Source organism: Thermothelomyces heterothallicus (assembly GCF_042370625.1).
Source record: "Thermothelomyces heterothallicus CBS 202.75 unplaced genomic scaffold P884_scaffold_28, whole genome shotgun sequence".
NCBI lineage: Eukaryota > Fungi > Ascomycota > Sordariomycetes > Sordariales > Chaetomiaceae > Thermothelomyces > Thermothelomyces heterothallicus.
This window is the reverse complement of record NW_027192589.1, coordinates 435,565-456,391: the sequence shown is the minus strand read 5'-3', so window position 1 is coordinate 456,391 and position 20,827 is coordinate 435,565. Positions and strand designations below refer to the sequence as shown.

The following is a 20,827-nucleotide window of genomic DNA, read 5'->3' as shown; positions in this document are numbered from 1 at the left end:
ATTATAGCTATCTTAACCGCTTATTAATATCTATAGTATATATAATATTCTTATAGAAGGAGTCTTCTAGTTATACAAATTTAGCTATAACGGCTTCTTCTAAAGGTATTAGATCACTAGATATCGAAGGTAATAATCCTCCTCCCTAGAGTTACTCCTATAATACCTAGATAAGGTTGTTCCTAGCTTGCTTACAAGTTAGGCGCTCTAGAACTTATAGATCTAGCTCGCGGTTACTATTAGGGTTGACAAAGTCCTATATACTGGCGAATTTAGCCTATAACTATAGTTTAATATACCACAAATTCTAGGAACTAGGCCTAGTAAGGCGTATAGAAGTCTTAACTAGGATCTTAGATATAGTAGACAGATATATCATCGAATGTATATAGAAGTAGGGTAAGAGAGTTTATAATAGAGGAAGCTACCACTAATATTGAAGATACGTCGGCAGAGGAGTAGTCAAGGCGCCAGGCTCATAACTGCCGAACGTAGTGGTGAGCTTCTAGGAGCGTTGAAAGCAGTCTCTACAGTAGGTGGCTATACGAAGGAAAAGAGTGCCTTGTTGAAACTATCTACAAAGGAGACAAAACGACTGATATTTATAGACAAAGGGACTGGCTAATGCGTTGGTAACGACGCCTCATACGCTGTGGCACGTATGTGGCTAATACTCTTAGAAGCTCCACAGCTTCTGACAAAGACCAAAAGCTCTCGAGAACGTGAATCTGGATTTGTTATGTAGGCCTATTGGTCCGAGCACTCCAGGCAGCCCTACCTCCAACCTCCATTTCCATATATAGGGGTTTTCCTAGTGTTCTACTAGATAGCATACCAGGCTTAATTAGTTCTCCGGTATACGATTAAAACTCGTGTGCTTGCAGCCCCCGGCTGTTATGTTCTGCAATGTTTGTTCCATCACTCCTCGTACCAACAAGTCCAGTTGTTTCCCGCCGGTCCATTCTCCATCTTCTATAGCTTTGTCTAGTTTCGCTTCCCAAAACCCACCCCTGCGATAGATACTATCTTGCTTAACCCACTTCCACACAGGGAGGAGGCCATCTAGGAAGACCTGTGTTGGGCTGTTGCTGAATACAGGAAAGGAGAAGAATCGTACAAAGTCTCCTCGACTGGGCATGGCAAGCTGCCCTATCAGATCCGTAAGTAATTCGGGTGCGGGTTCTGGATTGGGGGGCGTCGCGGTTGCCGCTAGGTAATCAGAGAGCATTTTTGAGAGGTCAAGGTCGTTTGCCAAAAAGAAAGTACCCAAGGATTTGAAGCCTCTAATCGCGGATAGAACTTCTGGCGACATGAAAGTTGTAATCTTTGCGCAGACCGTTGGAGGATACCAGTGGAATAGCGTAACAGGAACTGGGCCGCCTTGGTCGGTTTCAACCGCGGCCGCGAGGATCTCGTGGCGGTGAGAGCAGGTTCTCAAATCGTAGTTTGGGGCCGAGTCGTCTGAGGCCGGCTGTTATACGTTGTCAGCGTGGAAATTCAGGCAGCGTACTCGGCAGCGAAAGCAGTGGTGTTCGCCAATCCGCTAATTACATGTTTCGACATGCCTGCTCGCGTTAATTAAGACCTGGCAATTGTTGCCATCACGAAGGTATTACGCTACAAAAAGCTAGCAGAATACGAACAGGCATATTAGCGAGTAAAGTTCCTGATAGGCCTTAGGGGTGGTGAAATTTGGAACAGATTGGCAAAGACCACCGCTTCCCTGTGAAGGTCGGACGTGACTCGAGCCTAGGGACATACTTGGTTGTGGTCGGTCATGTTGAACGATGAATATATTCAATCTTCCGGGCGAGAAGTAGCAGATATCGATGGTACGCTCAGGGTGTGATGAGCTGATATCGCAGTAGAGAAAGAGTCAACCTGGACAACGAAGGGGAAATCGCATCGTTTTAAAATGTGCTCGTGGAGGAAAATCGGTAAGAGCGGCAGAACAAGCGACATCTAGAGCAGGAGGATATATAGCGGGGTACTCGGTGATTGGTTCACCGCGCGCCCCGCGTGCAAGCTGCACCCTAACGCGCAGTTGGATGGATGGGTTTTACTCCGCCCGGAGGCATTGAACCTATCGGGCCTTGGCACGATCAAGACATACATGCAGATCCATGTCGCTTTGTCACTGGCACGTGGGTCGTTGACCACCTAGTCAACATCATCGTCTGGAGGAGGACGATGGTTGTCGACCTTGAGTAATACCCAACGGAACGCACGCAACCAGTGAAAGACACGGCTCAGCTTGCTAGCCGCTTCATCGGATGTTACAAAGACAAGGTCGTCTTCCTTGACCACGATTACTGTCTCTGCACCTGGGACCTGCAGGACGGAGCTTCGTCGTTGAAACGCCACTTTTACTTGCCCAAGGCCTGGCTGGACCTGTAATTACATGCTGGACTTGTGTTGTGTCAATGAGCAAGGAATGGTGCTGTGTCCAAGGAACGGCGAAGTGGGTGTTCTTCAGAACGGCTTTAAGTTGTGACGGTGTGGCGCTACAGCTACATATGGGTACAAATGTTGGTTGTTCTGAAAGCACATCTGCCTCTTTTCGGTCAAAATTTCCATCGTGTCACTCCGGATCTGATAGAGAAACTGATATTAGAAGCCACAAGTCCCTGATCTGCTGTGCCTAGCACCGGCGGTGCAGCGTCAGAACTTGTGCCAAAAAAAAAAAAACCATAGCAAAGTAGTGTTCACGTCGTCACGTTTTGTAGAAGGCGATACGCTGAGGAATGACCTTGATAATAATAATGCGATGTTTACGACATCAACAGGCAACCTAGACGACAGATTAGGATCTTATTAATATCAAGTAGGATACTCCAAGACTGGTTTCAGCGTGGCTAGCCTGAAAGAGATAGTCGGCCACCAGAATGTTTCCTCTGCAGGTCGAATGTTTGAAACAGTCGAGCGTATATCTCTCGGCGTAAAACAAAATGATAATTACCACTTCGAACAACGCCCCCCCTTTTCCGTTTCATGCCATCCATGTCCCGAATCCATTATACACCGGCAGGCTAAAATATGATCGGTAGTTAATATTACGCACCCATTGCCGCCATCCCTCGACGCTCAGCTCCCTATTCAATGAGCTTATATCAAACACGAAGGAAAGAAAGGCTACATTTTGAAAGCCATCGCGTACCATCATCTTGATAGCGGTGATAGAGTTTAGCATAATTAAGGCAAATGAACCGACAACAATCCAAAAAAAGGCCAGTTATCACGGGCAGGATGAACTCACGCTCCGGGATTGGCAAGATACGTCCGCCAGGCCTCTTAAGCAAGAAGATGGACCCTCTCTGAGCGGCGAGTGTAGGGACAACAGTTCCGGGCTGCTCCCTCCTGGGAGCCTTCCTTGGTTAATCACGTTGCTCCCCACTAGGAATCGGGACGCTGGAGTTCGGGCAGCAGATGTGCGGCCAGTTGAGCGTCGTCGTAGCTGTTGAAACACCCGTCAGTACATCATACTCTCACGCCCGACGCCACGCGTTAAAGAGAGAACGGCTGCTGCTGCTGCTGCTGCCGCCGCCGCCGGGTTGGACCTACTCGGCGTCGCCGTCCTCGGCCGACTCGGCGTCCTCGGCGAGCTCGGAGCCGTGGTGGAGATCCGGGTGCGCGGACAGATCGCCGGCGCCTGTCGTGGAGGAGGAGGTAGAGGAGGAAGAGGAGGAGGGATGTGCCGTCGGCGCCTGGCCGTCTTCCCCGGTGCCGTTGTCGAGGGATACTGACGCCATGTCCGCCTCAGGTTGGAGCTTCTGCTGCGGCGGCAGCGGTGTCGGCGGCACCGCCGCCGGTGGTTCCTGTAGCTGTGGTACTACTGGCTCGTCACGCAACCGTGGATCCAGCGGAGGGTCCTCCTGGCCCTCATCCGCAGTAGTGACCACGCCGGGGTCCTCGCCACCGAGCTTCTCGGTCTTGGCGGGGGGACCAACACCGGCTGCGGTCGGCGCCGGCGGGGGCGCGAGCTGCTCCTTGGCCTTGCGTTTCCTGTTCGGCTTGGGCCCGGTGTAGAGCGAGCAGGCCGAGGTGTTGTCGAACCACTTGCAGTTCGAACAGCTGTTGTGGTAGCTCCCCGGCAGGACGCGGCAGCTCAGGAAGGGGCCCAGGGAGCCCTTGGCGCGCTTCTCGGCGCACTGGACGCACGAGACGGCGGCGTCCTGGCCGCGCGAGTGGATCAGCAGGCCGTTGACGTAGCTCGGGCGCTGCGAGGCGATGTGCTTGGCCGTGATCCAGCCCTGGACGAAGAGGATGGTCTCGCGGCTGGGCATGCGGAAGATGTTGCGCTGCGTCTCGTGCACGAGGGACTGCTCCGTCAGGGCGTCCCGGATCCTGACGGAGATGACGGGCACGGCCCGGTCCGTCTTGGAGGCGTTCCACGCCTGCACCAGCGGGTTATCCTCGTAGTCGGCATCGCGCACCGTGGTGTTGGGACGCCCGGGGGGACGACCGCGCCGCTTCTTAGGGAAGGAGGAGGAGGACGGCAGGGGTGACGGAGCGCCGGGGGAGGCGACCGAGGAGGTGGCGGGGTCGGACGTGGAGGGATTGGGCTTTTGCCGCCCGTCAAGGAGCGGCTGGTCGGGCTGGTCGGCCTGCTCAGGTGCAGGTTGGCGGGAAAGTAGCCCATCACGCTGTTGTTGCCCATGAGAGTGGCCATATCGTTGCTCTAGTGAGTGTTGCCCGGGCAGAGCGGCCATGTCTTCCTCTTCTTGTTCCCGTGTGACGCCCCCGACCACCGCAGGGGCCTCGGTTCCGATGGCATCGCCCATCGCCCCCGGGGACTCTGCCATCTCGAAATCCACCTTGTACCACCCCTGTTTACTATGTATGATTGATATTCCGATGAAATGATGGATGTTGAAACCGCTACAAGAAAGCGCGGCCGCGGCTGGGTGATGAGCGTTTATTTTGTAGTCGTGTTGAGATCGTTGGTTGGATTGGAGGGTTGGGAGGATGAGTGGAGCGAGTGCACAGTCCAGACGGACTTGCCAAGAAGCGGTTGCGAATTGCCTCGAGGCGCCCCGGGCCCCGTAGTTATGTACGGATTACAGTAATCCGTACATAACTTACACGACGTAATGCGGCACCTGCCGGGAGACCAAGACGCACTGCGACTGCACCATCTTGCTTCGGCCAACCGAAACCACCCGTCCTGCCGTTTCCAAGCCACAACCCACCCTCCCTCCTCTTCCCTTGCAGAGAGAGTCCTCTTGGTGCTGGCCGCATATTAACCCATCGGCGCAACGCCTTTTGCGATCGTTTGACCGACCCTCTCTTTATAGCCTCGGTCCGACCCTCGCGCGACGGGCACCATGTCGAACCCGAACGCGCTCCTCCTGCTCGCCGACCACATCAAACTGTCGCTCCTCGAGCAGAAGCGCGCAAAGGCGCTCAATCTCCGGCGGGACTCGCAAGACGGGCACATCTCTCGCTCGCTCGACCAGTTCAGGGAGGGCTTGGAATCGCTCGAGAAAGAGCAACGGCGGCTTGAAGAAGCAGGCGATGAATCGTACGACGCCCTTCCCTGCAGTATCGAAATTATTCAACTTTCCCATCCACCTGACAGTCTGTTCTTAGCAAAGCGTCCTCCCTCCGAGATACCCTCTCTTCGCTGCGCAAGCAATACGACGATCTCTCCTCCCAGTTCAGCGGCAACGCTTCCGCCACATCCTCCGCCACCCTAACCCACCCCAACGACCCCTCGCTAGCAGCCGACTTTGCCCACGCCCAATCGGCCCACGCCGAACACCCACCAGCTCCAGCTCCAGCATCAGCTCTTGAATCATCATCGTCACCACCACCGTCGCAAGCAGGCGCCACCACCACCACCACCTACAACAACCACCCCGCTCCCGCCAGGAAGGCGGTCCGCTTCTCCTCCCCCGCGACGGACCTCGAGTCCCAAACCACCACCCGCCCGGGCACCGCCAACAACCCGCTCTTCCCCTACCGCGACGAGCCCGACGACGACGACGACACGGCAGGGTACGCGGCGCACATCGCGGCGCAGGGGCTGTCCAACGCGCAGATCCACGCGTACCACCAGCAGATCCTGTCGGAGCAGGACGCGCAGCTCGAGACGCTGAGCGCCTCCATCGCGCGGCAGCGCCAGCTGTCGATGCAGATCGGCGACGAGCTCGAGGACCAGGTCCTGCTGCTCGACGAGAGCGAGCGCGCCGCCGAGCGCCAGGCCGGCGCCCTCGGCCGCGCCCGCCGCCAGGTCGGCCGCATCGCTAGGAACGCCGCCGAGAGCGGCGAGGGCAGGCAGCTCACCGCCATCGTCGTCCTCATCATCGTCTTGGTCTTGTTGATCATCATTCTCAAATGAGGGGGATTTCGCGGCCGGCAGGACGGGACGGGACGTTCCGCCTGGCTCCGAGCCCAGGAGCCGCCCAGCTGCCCGACCTTTTTTTCCAAGAGCTGCTATTCATTGCTCAATGCATAAGAGCCGAACCTACACCGGGATAATAATGGCGGGAGGGTTGGGATGTTTGACAATGGCAGGGCTGTGGTTCTCACATTCTAAGGCGTTTTCATCATGGGGGGTTTGGCGTTTCGGTAGTTAACTGTTGGCTTGCTGGCCGTGTCTTGTTTCCCCTCGGTATGCGAACTGATTTCCACCGTTTCCATACACTCCGGTATGAAGCGAACCGTGGGCTTCTTTCTGCGGGCGACGCGAATTCCACGTCGTGATTATCATCCAGCATGGGAATAGAGCGCTCTTCATAAGTTACTGCTGGAACAACTTCACTCAACAATCCTAGCAAGCCCGGTTAGCTCAGCTGGTTAGAGCGTCGTACTAATACCGGTCCCCACCTGTATATGGTATGCGAAGGTCAACAGTTCAATCCTGTTACTGGGCATTTCCTTTTGCTTTTTTCCACGAACCCCACCCTTCTTCTAGCTGTATTTTTTTTGTTCCGTTTCCAACGCCTCTTGTTCGTCCCAACATGAGTGCCAGAAGACGAGGAGTGGAAGCACGGTGTTGTTGTTGCTCACGCACCAAGACCAAGGTCACTTTTGGGGTCAGTGAGCTAAGGTATGCAGTCAATTTATATATGTAGGTGCATCAACTTTGGATCCCTTACTGTTCATCCACCCAACACCTCCTCAGCCCAGGCCAAGCAACGCTGTGCATACATACCAAGGGTGTTTGCCTACTTCATTGCACATCAGCTCGGTCCCTGGCCTTTTCCTCTTCTCCTCTCTCCAGTAGCTCCGAATATGCAAGCTTGAGCAAGTGGCTTGTCTCCTCGAGCAATCTTCCCTGGTGATCAGTGACGTCGGTTTCAGGCTCAGCCTTACCGAATCACCATCCCCTCCCGATCAATTCCTTCTAGGAACTCCAAAATCGGGCTTCCACCGAGCACGCCTGCCACACTGGCGGTTCCCCTCTTATCCGCCGCCCAGACCTCGTGGAACTTGACGCTCCTATCGCTGGATGCAACAATAATGCAGCCCTCCTTCGCGGTGCGACTGCGGCTATGCCGTCGCGCTGCCGTTCTCCAACTTCTCGCACCCTCCAACCCAGCCGATGCCCTGTCATCGGGCCCGCAGGGGTACGGAATGGCATAGAGCGCGCGGTGCTCGCCGGCCCAGGGTATGGCGGCGATCTGGCGGCATTCGGGCCAAGAGAAGACAGCAATGCGGACTGGGTGATCCGGATGGGCGTAGCCGAACGTCGCTGCGATTTCGCGTCGGGTCGTGGACCAGATGAGGCTGGTCACTTGGGCAGAGACCGAAATGGAGGCTAGGGCGGCTCCGGAACCGGTGTGGAAGAAATGGATGCACTTGTCATTTGACCCTCCCCCCGTAGCCACCAGGCTGTCCTGCCAGGGACAGAATGCAATGGCCTTGACCGCGGCGCCGTGGACCCATCGGTGCCTCGCGTCCCCCGGTCCCAGGTGTCTGGCAGGGTGGTAGGGGGCGGTTCGCAGCATCTGAATCTCAGTTTCAGCGTCCGATATCTCACTCAACGTATGGGCATGCGCCCCTGTCGAGTGTCCGGTTTGGTCCTCCTTGCTGCGATCACGGATTGCGGCATGGTTTCCAAGGGCCCCGAGAGCATCGAAAAGGTAGCATATGTTGTCGTTCCCACCGGTGCCAAATACATCGCCATTCTTGGACCATGCTAGTCCACATATCTGCTGTGTGTGAGCAGTGATGCGTGCCAGCAGCGTCATATCCCCCGGCCAGTTATTGCGTTCCACCTCCCATCGCTCCGGCCATTCGACTGCGTAATAATATATCATCCCGATTTCATCCCCGACTAGCAAGTCTTCGTTCTTCGCAGGTATGCCGGGGCTGGCATGGCTTCTGGAGGGCCTGATGGTGCAGACAGGCTTCCAGCTCAGACAGGCCACCGCCGACGGTTGCACCACTTCAAACCGCGGCCTCGGGGCTGAACGAGAGGTGGTAGGATCCGGGTCGTCATACAACGACAACAGACCTAGTGTCTTGTCCGACCTTCCGAAGGCAAGGATCGCCTTGCAGCCTTCAGCGGACGAGAACGACAAGCTGGTCAGGTAGCTGTCGGGGTCGGTGCCGGCGTTTAGGAGCTGCACCCCTCGAGTTTCCGACCAGCCGTAGAGGAGGTTACCCAACCCGACCGCCAGCGTCTGGGATGTTGGGGAATATGCCAGGATTGAGCAGTAAAAGTCGTCGCGCAGGTTTGGTGCGTCGAGAACCCTTTCCGTCATCAACATCGCCGGGATTGACACCTAGGGGTGAGCGAGACTCACTTGAACGGGGCTGTGGGTAATGTCCGGTTTCCGAGCGGCTTTTGCGGTTTGGGCAAGGGCCCGTCATTGACCCATTCCGTACCACTCCATTGCGTCGCAACAAACCCAGGCTTGTTGCTCGTGTGGAGGTGATAAGTCGTGAGATTGACATCGAGAACACGCTGCGCCCGGTCTAGCCCAAGTGCCGCCGCAAGCCGCGCTTTGTACTTTTCCGTCTCTTCCTCGCTTTTTGGTCTCGCGGTTGGGAAAGTGGCCCGAAAGAGGCGGGCATTGGTACCACTCCTGACTAGTTGGCCTCGGCCGTTGTTAACTGCGGTTCCTCCAAGGCCGATGGTCCAGGCGGTGCTGGCATCGACCCGAGTGTCGCTTCCATCGATGCTATTTTGATCGAGTGGACCAAGAACATTACCCACTGAGCCAGTCAGCCTTCAATGCATGCAGGTTGAATTGTGTCTCCGGGACTTGGCTAACCTTCATTCCGGCTAGCAGCCGTTCCGGCACGGGACCATGAGCGAATCTCCGCACCCATGGGTGTCACAATCCGTCGGCGGTAGACAAACGGATCTTCTGTAGCTCCGCTGTGCCGGAGAAGTCTTTCGTTTGCAGTCAGCTCGTACGGTGGCTTGCTCGTCCTAAACCTCTCAGCTGCATCTCTTCCCTGGTGTCTTGCAGGAATATAGCGGTCGAGGTGACGCAGTGACGCCGTCTTAAACCCCCGCTGTTGGGCCCTCGCGTTTGATGGTGAAGAGAACGAAGCCGGCAAGGCTGGGCCAGAGCGTGGCGTCCGCTGTGCTAGAGTGGCTGGCCTCTTATGGAGGCTGCCCGCCGTGCGCAACCCTGAGATTGAGTCAACGAAAGCAGATTCCACATCTGTCAAGATATTTTCTTGGTCACTGTTGAAGAAGGCGTCATCCGAGTCGGACTGGCTGCCGTCATAAAGACTTTGAAAGTCCGCCAACGGCTGTTCATTTTCCTTGTCAGGTTGTTTCGGGGTCCATGGTCCCGGAGAAGCCGAGCCGTAGCCCGAATCTAAGGGGCTAGGCGGGTCTGGCGAACTGCGGGCGGGAGGCTCACGATGAGATCGTGGTCGGAAGGAAACACTCGGCAGCATTATCCTTTGTATGATAGACCAGGTGACGCGGCTTCTGGGCAACCAGAGACGAATCACTGAAACCTTTCCGCGGTATGGATGAGTGGGCGGACTGGACGAGGTGTCTGAAGCAGGGGAGAGACAATCCAGTCGAAGAGATGAGGCCCAAAGTAGCCTTCCACGGTCAGAGAAGGGCCGATGAGCGAGGTTCTCGGACATTCACCATGGCAAACAGAGGCGAATGAACCGTCTTGAGCGCTGTAGTGGAGTGTATAGAACTCGTTTGAACAGGCCCAGCGAATAGCGCGGCTCTCGAAGACGGTTATTGCGACGGGTATATGGATAATTCATTCGAACTTGTAAGGGGAGATGCGAGAGAGAAAGACTAAGAATTAACGGGGCAGTTTCATAACTTCGAGAAGCATTGAAAGAGCACAGAGCCTGAGGAAGGTCACATCAAGGTTGAAGCGTAATTAAGTGAGAGCCGTGAGCAATCAGGGAAGGTTCGACACGGGAGAGGAAGTAGGTTGTTGACCGACTGGTCCTGGGCCCACCCAGTCCGGCCAAGGCTAGAGATTGGATGTGCCATTTTCAGAAGGTTCGATTATGATATGAGAATCAGGCAGCGGGCGAGTTTCGAGCCTGGATCTCCCCGCGGGCATTGATATTGGTCGGCGGGTCGACCTGTAAGTGTAGAGGGAACGCCTCGAACAACAAACATCCCTTCAAATCAGGGTCAGGGGTGTTATCGATAATCCCGCATTCATCCCACTACTGCTGACGAACTGACAGCTTCATCATCAATCCAACCGACTCCCCTCCTCCTACTACCATCGCGCCCGGCGAAATCGCGACGAAACTTGCCAAGCCCTACTCTCCCTTTAGAATTATGGCCGACGTAAATAGAGCCCCTTCTCGCACCTCTCCCCCCAACGTCTGGCCGGAAAGTTGACTGATAACAAGGGCGCTTCCAGCAAGGCGGATCGCAACACGGCATAGCCCGCACGTCGCGTGTGCGCACCGAGGAGCAGAGGCAGCGCGACCTTGAACGCATCGCCAAATACCGCGAGCTCGAGGATCAAGTGCGCGCGCACATCCGCCGGGGCGAGTACACCCCCGAAGTCTTCCAACTCACGTCCAAGCTCTTGCGCCTCAATCCGGAGTACTACACGATATGGAACGCCCGCAGGCGCTGCCTAATCTCTGGCTCATTCTCAAGACCATCGGCTGGGTCATCATGCTCGAAGGCGTCCTCGAGTACTTCTCCTTCCGCCACTACAGCACCCTCTTCCACCAGCTCCTCGTCGTCTTCCTCGGCCGCGACCCATCCCGCCCCCGGCTCCCCGACAGCTGGGAGGAGTGGTACAACAGCTGACCCGGCAGCGACAACCGCGACGGCATCAGATCCCGCTCTAAATGAAGAACCCTCCGCAGCCGAAGCACAGGACCTCTCCATCATCAAGTCCGAGCTCACGTTCACCATCCCGCTCCTACTCGAGTCCCCGAAATGCTACTGGATCTGGAGCTACCGGCTGTGGATCCTCCAGCAGGCCATCGCGCGGCTGCGCCCAGCCCTGGCCCGTAGAATATGGGAGGAAGAGCTGGGCCTCGCGTCCAAGATGCTGGGCAAGGACCGGCGCAACTTCCACGCCTGGGGCTACCGCCGGCACGTGGTTCAGCAGCTCGAGAGCGCCACCCTGGAGGGGAGCAGCATGGTCGAGGCCGAGTTCGCTTATACGGACAAGATGATCTTCAACACGGACCTGTCCAACTTCTCGGCGTGGCACAGCCGGAGCAAGCTGATCCCGCGCTTGCTGGACGAGAGAGGCGCGGATGAGGCGGCAAGGCGCGCGTTCCTGGATAATGGTACTGTTCTCCCCACATGCACCCCATATAACCCGGCGCCTCTCTCTCTCTCTCTCTTTTTTTTTTTTCCTTTTTTTTTTTCTTCCAGTGACGCAACTAGGGATAGGCGGATGACTAACAACCCGAGTGAAGAATTATCCCAGATCCGCAACGCCCTCAACGTGGGGCCCGAGGACCAGTCGCTATGGTACTATCACCAATTCTTGATCCTCAACATCGTCGAGCCGGAGAAGCACCCCTCCATGACGCGCGGCTTCACCCGCGAAGACCGTGTGGCATATCTGAGGCGGGAGATTGACGAGATCAAGGACCTGCTGGAGGATTACGAGGATGTCAAGCTGATCTACGAGGGGCTGTTCGAGTATACGCTGTACCTGTGCCAGCTCGAGGAGCGACAGCCGGATGAGACTGAGCGGGCGGATCTCGCAGCGTGGCTCGGCAAGCTGAAGCAGCTCGATCCAATGCGAAACGGGAGGTGGGCCGACTTGGAGAGGGTTTGCGGGCTCAAGGATCAATGAGCTTTTTGTTTAATCTAGTCTTGGGCTGTCACGATCACGACGAGAGAATGAACGGTGCGGCCGTAACTCGGGAGATCCCCTCCCCCCCCCCCCCCGGTAAACAGTGCAGTATTTGCAGCAAACAATCACGCCCCCCTTTGAACCGTACTTCCATTCAGTTGCCTGAGTGCGGAGGATGGGAACTCATTCAGCCATCCTCCTCCGTCTCGGAGCCTCTTTGGCCCTCCCCAGCCTCACCCACCGATACAGACACCTGAGGCGATGCCTCATCTCCCGTCTCCCGATCCTCCGCCCGCCGAGCTTGCTCAGCCTCAGCAGGTCGTGATCGACCTTCCTATATCTGACGTCCCACCGCAACCAGTCCTCCAACCCGGGCAGCCCGATCCCCAGCGTCGGCAGGGCCAGCAGGTGCTGCTGCTCCCGGCTCTTCAGCTCGCGCTCCCACTCCCACTGGCTCAGGCGCACGCCGCTCAGCTGGTGCGACCGTATCCGTTCCACCAGTTCTCTCTCCTCCATATCCTCCTCCTGCTCCTCCCCCCCGGCCTCTCCCTCCTCTTCCGCGCCGTCATCACTCACTGCGGCCGCATTCCCGTCGTTGTCGCCGCCCCCGCCTCGGCATTCTTCAGGCCACCACTCCCCGGCCGCCAGCAGCCTCCTTACGTCGACCGTGGCGTAGATGGCGGGGAGCGTCCACCTGGTCTTGCCCGGCGCGTACCGCGCGAGCATGGCCATGAGCTCCCTCTTCTTCTCCTTGTCCCCCACGCCGCCGCTGTCCCCCCCGCTGTCGAGGGCGTCCCGGAACGGCTTGAGGTGCTCGGGCCCCAGGGGCGCGACGCGGAGTCGGCAGGGCAGGCGGTGCAGCAGGCGGATCCAGTAGCGGCCGTCGAAGAGGCGGGTGCCGGACCAGCCGGTCGTCTTCCAGGCGGAGGCGGGCTTGCCGCGGCGCTTGCCGAAGGCGAGGTCGTGGAACGTCACGGAGGGGTGCGGGGTGTTGGAAGGGTGCGGTGCGCGGGCGAGGAGCCAGCGCCGGGGTCGTCTTTGCTTCTCCTTCTCCCTCCCCCCGGCGTTGTTGTCATTGTTGTTGTTGTTGTTGTTGTTTTTGTCGGCGCCGCCGTGGCCGGGTAAGGGGGTGAAGAGGACGGAGCAGATGACGTACGGCTTGGCCGGGGGTGGGGATGACGAGAGGGAGGGGAAGAGCATCGATACCAGGTGGGAGAGCTGGCTTGGTTGGCTCAGCTCGCGCTCGGGGGTCACCATGGAGATCAGTCGGCGTAGGAGGAGGGCGGCGATGTGGCGGTAGTGGGCGATCCGTCGCTCTCGGGCGGCCGGAGATGCCGAGGATAGTCGGGGAACGCTGGGGAAGTGAAAACAGGGGAGGGTAGCGACCAGGGTGCCCGTGTTGGGCCAGAACTCGTGGATCACCAGGCGGTCGAGGAAACGCCCTGCCTCCGCCTCGGCCGAAGCGACTCTCGCCCGACAGCGCTCTGCAAGTCGGAGGATGGAGGGCTTCTGGAGCGCCGCGGGCAGCTTGTGGTTCTTGTGCATGTAGCGAACCGCGTTCCTCATGGTGAGTGTCGGATCACTGTTGGTGTGGTCCTCGAACCAGGGGATGTTGTTCTCGAGGCAAGTGGCGATGAGACGGTCCTTGCTGAATCCGAGCAGCGGCCGGTACACCATAACGCCGCCATTTTCGAACTCCAGCGGGGCCGGGGGAGGGGCGCGCTTGCTCCCCCTGGACATGTCGTCGTATTCGTCCAGGTACGCAGTGGCGATGTCGGCTTTCAGGCCGGCCTCAATCTCCTTGGCAATGACCGCGGGATCGACTTCATTCCTCAGGCCCTTCTTCAACACCTTCCTTTCCCGGTCGCCGGGCACCATCTTGTAGATTGGGTTGTCGTGGCGCTGGTCATCGATGAAGCCGCTCTGATAGACGCCGTGGAGGTCGTAGCACTCGGGTATGTCAGTTGCCGGGCGCATTCCCTGAAGGCCGCGGAAACCGTGACCGGAGAGCAGCCTCATCATGACGGTCTCGTACTGGTCGTCCTCATGGTGCGCGGTCAGCAGGGTGGTCATCTTGCCGTTCTTGCAGAAGGTACCGAGCCGGCGGTAGCGGAGATAGCGGGCCAACGTCTCGACGTTGGGCAGGTCGTTGGGGTTGACGCCTTCAGGGATCACTTCTTTCCACATGATCTTCAGGACGTGCGACTTGATGCCGAGCTTCCTGAGAGCGGAGGCAACATTTTCGGCCTCGGCGCCGCTGCCCTCGCGCAAGTCGTGGTTGACAATGATTCCAAACGGGCTGCTGACGGGGTGGTCGGCAACCCTGAACCACTCGTCTGTATGCCTAATCTTGGAGCTGAGATACGCTAAAGCCATCGAGTCAACACCGCCGCTGATGGCGAGAGCTGTGATGCACCGTCAGCGTCAGGTCTGCCAAAACAATAAAACAAAAACAAAATTAGAAATAATAATGAAGATAGTATAAACATGAAGACATAAAGAAAATATAAAAAAAAAATTTTTAAAAAAATACATAATAAAGATAACAGCAAAACAAGTAGGTTCCCGCATCGGGAATGAAGAATGAACATACCAATCGGGCGGTGAGTGCGCGACCGCACTTGGGGGAAGCGCGGGACGCACGTGGCCTGCAGTGCGTCCAGGAACTCATGGGGGGTAATTGCCCGCGCGCTGCGGTGCAGAACGGGGGGTATCGTGCTCATTCCATGCCAGGAGGCGGCTCCTGCCCATCAAGATCCCTCAGCGAGGCCTTCAGACTCGGGATGAGTTTACGGTGGAACTTGCAGATGTCGACTCGGTCCCGAGTATCCGTAACTGTGGAAAAGGGTACTGATACGGATACTGTACGGAACACAGATACGGATTAGTTAGCGTAAAACCAGTTGGTGAAAGTGGCCCAAGCGCCGCTGCAAGCCATTGCTTGAAGCGAGCGAAACCAAGAAGACCCTTGGCATGCTGTGTGACCCTCACAGACGGACCGGGGCCGCTTGCCTGCCGGGACCGGAGCTCGGCCCGGCAAGAAAATGAGAAACATCTTTTTGAGCGACCGTCAAGCGCAGTGTAGCAAGTGCGAACAAAGCAGCATCACCCACTGCACAACCCCGATACAATCATGATCCCATGACCGTTGCCTTTCCATTCAACCAGCCGAACCTTCCTTCAAGCCATTGGCGCACCGCACCGCCGGCGCCGCGCCGCGAACTGGACCTGCGAACTTTCAGACCCAACCCCCCGTGCCGACCCTACCCGCAGGTCCTCGTATATTAGTCAACCAAAGAGGAAGAAGAAAGAAAAGGGGAGGGGGGTAAATAATCGTGAGGGACGCAAAACCGGACGAAGAGGAGGGGAAGGGGTTAAGGAAACAAACAAAACACAATACGACTGATCAACACAAACACAAACACACCAAAACGATGGCCACCAGCCCGCAACCGCCCCCGTTCCAGACCGCCCTCCTGGCCGGCGCCCTGGCCGGCACCACCGTCGACCTCTCCCTCTTCCCGCTCGACACGCTCAAGACGCGCCTGCAGTCGAGCGAGGGCTTCTTCGCCTCGGGCGGCTTCCGCGGCATCTACCGGGGCGTCGGCTCCGCCCTGGTCGGCTCCGCCCCGGGCGCCGCCTTCTTCTTCTGCACCTACGAGGCGACCAAGTCGCACCTCGGGCCCCTGCTCCGCCGCGTTTCACACTCACACTCGCCATCCTCCCCCCCCTCCTCCTCCTCGTCGTCGTCGTCGTCGTCGTCGTCGCCGTCGCTGTCGTCGTCAGCAGCCGCTCTCGAGCACATGATGGCCGCCTCGCTGGGCGAGATCGCCGCCTGCGCGGTGCGCGTGCCCACCGAGGTGGTCAAGCAGCGCGCCCAGGCGGGGCGGCACGGGGGCTCGTCGCTGCGCTCGCTGCTGCACATCCTGGGCCAGCGCGACCGCCGCGGCCTCGTCGGCGTCTGGCGCGAGCTGTACCGCGGCTGGGGCATCACCGTCATGCGCGAGGTCCCCTTCACCGTCCTGCAGTTCCCCCTCTGGGAGGCCCTCAAGGCCTGGGGGCGGGAGCGCAAGGTGCGCACCGGCGCCGGCCTGTTCGGGGACGCGAGCGCGCACTCGGGCGGCGAGGTCAGCGCGGCCGAGTCGGCCCTCTACGGGAGCATAGCCGGCGGGTTCGCCGCCGCCGTGACCACGCCGCTGGATGTGCTCAAGACGAGGGTCATGCTGAGCGCCCAGCGGGAGACCATGGCGAGCATAGTGCGGACCACGCTCAAGGAGAACGGCATCAGGCCCTTCTTTGCCGGCATCGGTCCGCGCGTCATGTGGATCAGTGCCGGAGGCGCGATATTCTTGGGGAGTTACCAGTGGGCCGTGAATGCGCTCGAGAAGAGCAAGCCGGTCATATGAGACCGGAGCCTGATTACACCCCTAAAGGGAAAGGGGACCAACGTGCTCACAGAGCCGAAACGCCATGCCGGGGCGCTTGTAGACTTTAATGTACATGTACAATAACAAATGACTAATACCCATTTTAACGAACTCCTTCCCCCCCCCCCTTCTCTCTTCTTCAAGCGGTCGAAAAAAAAAATATCCAACGCTAGCCGACGCCAACTCAATGAAACACGCGGAACAGTCCTCTGCAGCTTCATATCGCCCCGCACTACGCAGCTCCTGGAACCGCTTCGGGCCCTTCCGCCTCCTTTGCCTCCGCGGGCGGCGGCATGGGGATCTCCTTCCTGCCGTTCGCCTTGTAGTGGAGAACAATGTCGTTGCCGCCTCTCCAGATATGGGTTCGAAGAGTAGCAAGAGTCATTTTGATTGGTAGCAACTGCACGCACCGTATCAGCTTCTATTCCAGCAGGAACAAGGGGAAAGAGGGAAAAAAAAGAAAAGAAAAGAAAAGAACAATAGTGGCAGCTGACCTGATCATTGCAATACAGTTCCAGATACTCCTCCGGCTTCAGCGCGTCCGGCCCCGGGTCCTCGCCCTCGCGGACGGGGTCGATGCGCTCGGCGACATACGCCAGAATCTTCTTGACGCGCAGCATGCGGTTCGCGTTCAGCCGGTTGTTACCGTCGGCCGACGCGATGGGCGGCAGCATGTCCTTCCACGGATACAGCACGAACGAGATCTTGACCGGGTCCTTGGGCGGCAGGACGTTGAGGAGGAGCACATCGCCCAGCCACTGCGGCGCCCGCTCCTCGATGACGCTGGCATCGGCGCCCACCGACGCCACCGTACCGCGGTACATCTCGGCCGAGCCCCCCGAGGTCTCTTCTTGGATGATAACCTTGGTGGCGGGAGGCAGTTTGAGTACGGGGGTGTCGTTGGCAAGGCTCGGAGTGATCTTGGTCTCGACGGGCTGGTCGGGGTGCTCCGCCATCTGTTTCTCATATTCGCTACGGATCCGTTGGATCACACCCAGGAAGCTGTCGTCAAACTCCTCCTTCTCGTGGTTCGAAGAGGACTCCGACTCCTCCGCCTTTTCGTCCAGCACCGCGGGCTTCTCGGCGGCCGCCGTCGACATGGACCGGCCCAGCTTCTTAGAGCCAAAGGACATCCCCATGCGGAACTTTTTGCCAAACATAGTGCCGGGTGACTTTCCGTTCTCCTTGTCTTTATCCTTGTCCTTATCCTTGGGTTCGCTCTCCTTGCCAGCAGTTTCGCCAGGCGTCTTGGTCGACTTTTCCTCCACAGGAGGAACTTCAGCGGCGGGGTTCTGAGCCGGCTTGGGAGCTCCGTCAGGGCTTTGTATTGCGTCTGAAAAGTAGTCTTCCCTCTCTTGCGATGGCCGGCTGACTTGAGAGAAGCGCCTGTCGACAACCGGGCTGAGGGGCGTCGTGAGTCCCTCGAGCGCTGGAGGCACCGGAGAGCCGGGAGTTGCCAGTCCTATTCCAAATCCTGGTGTCATGGGAGGGTACTGCGATCCACTGGGTCGGGGTGTGGCCGAAGACGGGTCGGCCGGTCCCCAGCCAGGTTCAGAGGGTATGGATATTGCCAGTGGCCTCGCTGCTCTGCCACCTACTTTCCTCTTTGTCGCCGCTCCCTGGTTCAACTTCTGCCTGAAGGCCTCGTCACGCCGTATCTCCTCGTCTATAAGCTCAGCAAAAAGATATCTAAGCACCCACTTCCCGAGGTTGACTGCGGTCATCGGTCAGCATCAGCATGCCAGCTCCCACTCAATAAAATTCCCCGCCGGCCCGGGGGGTTTGTGTGGTTGGGTTGGTTAGCGTACTCCTTTGGTCTTCTCGGAACTCAACCGGCTCGTCCAACACGAGCTCATCGGCATACATCTCGGCGTCGAAACAGTTGTATGGTTCGAGCACGACTGTCAGGTTTCCCGAGCTGATGTCGATCGAACACCACGGCGCCACCGCCTCCCGAGTATTCACTTCTGGTTCCACGTCTTCGAGATGGCGCTTCCCAAAACTCTTTACGGGTCGGCATTGAATCAGGTCCCACATCAAGACATCACCCGCGGTATCCAAAGTCAGAACGCGCCTCCTGTCGTTTAGTAATTTGTGCTTGACCAAGCCAAAGTGCCCCTCGATGGTCTCCTCAGGCAAATGATAGATGGGCTCTACAATGCTAGCCACCTGCTCGGAGAGCTCCGAACCTTTGCGCGTGAAGCCCGGGGATGGGTTGTCGCCGTCGCGGCCAATGACGAGTGGGAACGACGCCGTGTTCGATATGCGAAGGATAGACTTGGCAGGGATTGTCGGTCCGGCAGAGTCGCTCTCCCAGGCAGCCGGTACCGCCGAGTCCTTGCTCCGCACCGTCACCATAGACGCTCGGTGCTGCTTGTAAGCCTCGGGAAGCCGGATGCTACCGCCGGTGTCGACGTCCTTCCACCGGTTGATCGAGGCCGTGGCGGTCGCAGTCCAGATGCTGTCGTCCCAGGCCACAATCTTGCTGACACCGTCGTGCTCCTTAGCGACGGCCAGGGACAAGCCGTTGTCCAAGTCACCGTGGGTCTCGCGCACGTCCGTCTTGACCACCAGCCCCGACCGATCACTGCTGTAGAAGACGTTAAGCCCCGGGTGGTCCGAGAACAGGGCCCACACGCTCTGGTCGTGCATGGTGAGGGTGTGCATGCAACGGCCGGCCGTGACGCTCCAGACCTTGACGGTTTGGTCCGAGCTTGCCGACAAAACCATGTCCCCCGACTCGCTGATCAGGATGGCGCGGATCATGTCCGTGTGGCCGACGAACTTGGTAATGCGCTGACCCGACCTTGGATCCCACAAGCGCACGATGCTCTCGGGGCCGCCGTTGGCGAGGATGTCATGCGTGACGCCCAGCGCGTATACACTGCCCTTCTGCGGCACCTCTTCGCCCTGGACATCGATCTCGAGGGTCTTGCCGGCTCCTGATAGGTCCCATAGGTAGATCTTCCGATCAAGACCTCCCGAGGCAACCCAGTTGGTGGACTGGCTTGGCGTTGCGACGCACTTAACGTAGTCGGCGTGCTGGCCGATGGTGACTGGCTCCTGAATGTCGCTGGCCAGGGGGCGCCAGACCTTGACCAGGAGATCCGAGGAGGCCGACACCAGCGCGCTGTGCTGCTGAGCGAGGGTGATGTCATTGATCCAATGGGTGTGCGCGTGGGTCTGCGCGCGGAACCGGGTGATGGACTTTGGCCTGCCGTTGGCCGGGGCGGCATCGACGACGGCGGAGTGGCCGTTGGGAGACGTAGCCGCGTTTCGGTTCACATCCCACGCGCAGATGACACCGTCGCGGCCGCCAGAGTAGCTGGAGGAAACCGGGTCAGCAAAAGATTGCGACGTATTCAACGTATTCAACCGTAGCACCACCGTCCAAACTCACAGAATAGCATTGTCGCGGTCGATGGCCAAGCCATTCACCCCCAAGCGGTGACCGCCTGGCGAGGAGTTGGGCGCTTCAAGGACTGGAACGAAACAGCACGTCAACGACGGGTTCCGGAAATCGAGAGGTGTGGCTTTCTATGCTACCAGGAAGGTGCGTTGCGTCGGTGCTCCCTGAGTTGAAGGGTCGGGGGACGCCGAGGGATCCCAGAGACGCGTTCCGTCGACGCGCAGCGCCGTGTGCGGGGTTTCGAGACCAATGGAAGGGAAGGCAGTGAAAAGAGACAACCAACCATAGCTAATCCTCTGGCGCGCCTTCTTGGCCATGATAAGAAGAGGTCAGCAACGAGGGGTATGTTAGAGCACCATGCAACAAGTGGTGGACAGGAAGCAAGATTTCGTTCGGAGCTATAGGTTATGTGACCCGCCGCCGGGGTCCGAGTTGAGCAGAAGTTGTTCAGCGCCGAGGGTTCCGGATTGCGGGCATCTGATTAGGAAAGTGCGACGAAAGGAGCGAAATGCGAGATGGAAATCAGACCCGGCGCAGCGTCATGAGAGGAAACTGCGAACGAAGGGGCGACGGTGATCTGCGGAAATGGCACCTGGGCAACATGGAAGCTTCCTGCATGAAAGCTCTTCAAGACCACGCAGCCGTTTTGGGGAGCAAGCAGGTGCCAGGGATCTATCGAGACCTGGATGTAACTCTACCGGGCCTTGGCGCGTGGCCTCCACATGCTATTCCGGGAGCAGGCGGGGTAAGGGAGCATCCTGTGG

At 58.2% G+C, this 20,827-nt stretch overlaps 8 protein-coding genes and 1 non-coding gene across 9 annotated transcripts; 4 read left to right on the top strand and 5 right to left on the bottom strand.

Annotated features, from left to right (window-relative positions):
- Window positions 1–713: 713 nt before the first annotated feature.
- Window positions 714–1,471, bottom strand: P884DRAFT_263972 (uncharacterized protein). Its single transcript, XM_069441804.1, has one exon. The coding sequence runs from the start codon at window positions 1,310–1,312 to the stop codon at window positions 845–847; it is 468 nt and encodes a 155-aa protein (XP_069294541.1). The 5' UTR covers window positions 1,313–1,471; the 3' UTR covers window positions 714–844.
- A 1,787-nt stretch (window positions 1,472–3,258) lies between these two features.
- On the bottom strand, window positions 3,259–4,968 carry P884DRAFT_263970 (uncharacterized protein). Its single transcript, XM_069441803.1, has 2 exons — window positions 3,562–4,968; window positions 3,259–3,454 (listed from the first exon to the last, which is right to left on the bottom strand). Exons 1-2 carry the CDS (start codon window positions 4,800–4,802, stop codon window positions 3,394–3,396), a joined length of 1,302 nt encoding a protein of 433 aa, XP_069294540.1. The 5' UTR covers window positions 4,803–4,968; the 3' UTR covers window positions 3,259–3,393.
- A 356-nt stretch (window positions 4,969–5,324) lies between these two features.
- P884DRAFT_209322 (uncharacterized protein) lies at window positions 5,325–6,340 on the top strand (the record flags this gene model as incomplete). Its single annotated transcript, XM_069438929.1, has 2 exons — window positions 5,325–5,521; window positions 5,590–6,340. 2 exons carry the CDS (start codon window positions 5,325–5,327, stop codon window positions 6,338–6,340), a joined length of 948 nt encoding a protein of 315 aa, XP_069294539.1.
- Window positions 6,341–6,779: 439 nt separating this feature from the next.
- P884DRAFT_t157 lies at window positions 6,780–6,875 on the top strand. The gene has a single exon. It is a non-coding gene; the product is annotated as a tRNA-Ile (tRNA).
- A 438-nt stretch (window positions 6,876–7,313) lies between these two features.
- On the bottom strand, window positions 7,314–9,864 carry P884DRAFT_209198 (WD40-repeat-containing domain protein; the record flags this gene model as incomplete). Its single annotated transcript, XM_069438923.1, has 3 exons — window positions 7,314–8,700; window positions 8,754–9,165; window positions 9,225–9,864. 3 exons carry the CDS (start codon window positions 9,862–9,864, stop codon window positions 7,314–7,316), a joined length of 2,439 nt encoding a protein of 812 aa, XP_069294538.1.
- Window positions 9,865–10,067: 203 nt separating this feature from the next.
- P884DRAFT_280328 (uncharacterized protein) lies at window positions 10,068–12,227 on the top strand (the record flags this gene model as incomplete). The annotated part of the gene is made up of 3 exons (XM_069443421.1): window positions 10,068–10,080; window positions 10,822–11,709; window positions 11,842–12,227. 3 exons carry the CDS (start codon window positions 10,068–10,070, stop codon window positions 12,225–12,227), a joined length of 1,287 nt encoding a protein of 428 aa, XP_069294537.1.
- Window positions 12,228–12,330: 103 nt separating this feature from the next.
- On the bottom strand, window positions 12,331–15,021 carry P884DRAFT_332209 (uncharacterized protein). The gene is made up of 2 exons (XM_069445769.1): window positions 14,821–15,021; window positions 12,331–14,632 (listed from the first exon to the last, which is right to left on the bottom strand). Exons 1-2 carry the CDS (start codon window positions 14,948–14,950, stop codon window positions 12,411–12,413), a joined length of 2,352 nt encoding a protein of 783 aa, XP_069294536.1. The 5' UTR covers window positions 14,951–15,021; the 3' UTR covers window positions 12,331–12,410.
- A 402-nt stretch (window positions 15,022–15,423) lies between these two features.
- P884DRAFT_230742 (mitochondrial carrier domain-containing protein) lies at window positions 15,424–16,754 on the top strand. Its single transcript, XM_069439802.1, has one exon. The coding sequence runs from the start codon at window positions 15,662–15,664 to the stop codon at window positions 16,631–16,633; it is 972 nt and encodes a 323-aa protein (XP_069294535.1). The 5' UTR covers window positions 15,424–15,661; the 3' UTR covers window positions 16,634–16,754.
- Window positions 16,755–16,759: 5 nt separating this feature from the next.
- P884DRAFT_287461 (uncharacterized protein) lies at window positions 16,760–20,380 on the bottom strand (the record flags this gene model as incomplete). The annotated part of the gene is made up of 5 exons (XM_069443883.1): window positions 16,760–17,054; window positions 17,149–18,368; window positions 18,463–19,979; window positions 20,055–20,187; window positions 20,347–20,380. 5 exons carry the CDS (start codon window positions 20,378–20,380, stop codon window positions 16,887–16,889), a joined length of 3,072 nt encoding a protein of 1,023 aa, XP_069294534.1. The 3' UTR covers window positions 16,760–16,886.
- Window positions 20,381–20,827: the final 447 nt, after the last annotated feature.

Coding starts and splice junctions, on each gene's coding strand:
- P884DRAFT_263972 (XM_069441804.1), bottom strand. CDS start 1,312: ATGTCGCCAGAAGTTCTATCCGCGATTAGAGGCTTCAAATCCTTGGGT.
- P884DRAFT_263970 (XM_069441803.1), bottom strand. CDS start 4,802: ATGGCAGAGTCCCCGGGGGCGATGGGCGATGCCATCGGAACCGAGGCC. Junction 3,455..3,561: donor GCCGAGGACGGCGACGCCGA/GTAGGTCCAACC, acceptor GTGTTTCAACAG/CTACGACGACGCTCAACTGG.
- P884DRAFT_332209 (XM_069445769.1), bottom strand. CDS start 14,950: ATGAGCACGATACCCCCCGTTCTGCACCGCAGCGCGCGGGCAATTACC. Junction 14,633..14,820: donor GCGCACTCACCGCCCGATTG/GTATGTTCATTC, acceptor GGTGCATCACAG/CTCTCGCCATCAGCGGCGGT.
- P884DRAFT_230742 (XM_069439802.1), top strand. CDS start 15,662: ATGGCCACCAGCCCGCAACCGCCCCCGTTCCAGACCGCCCTCCTGGCC.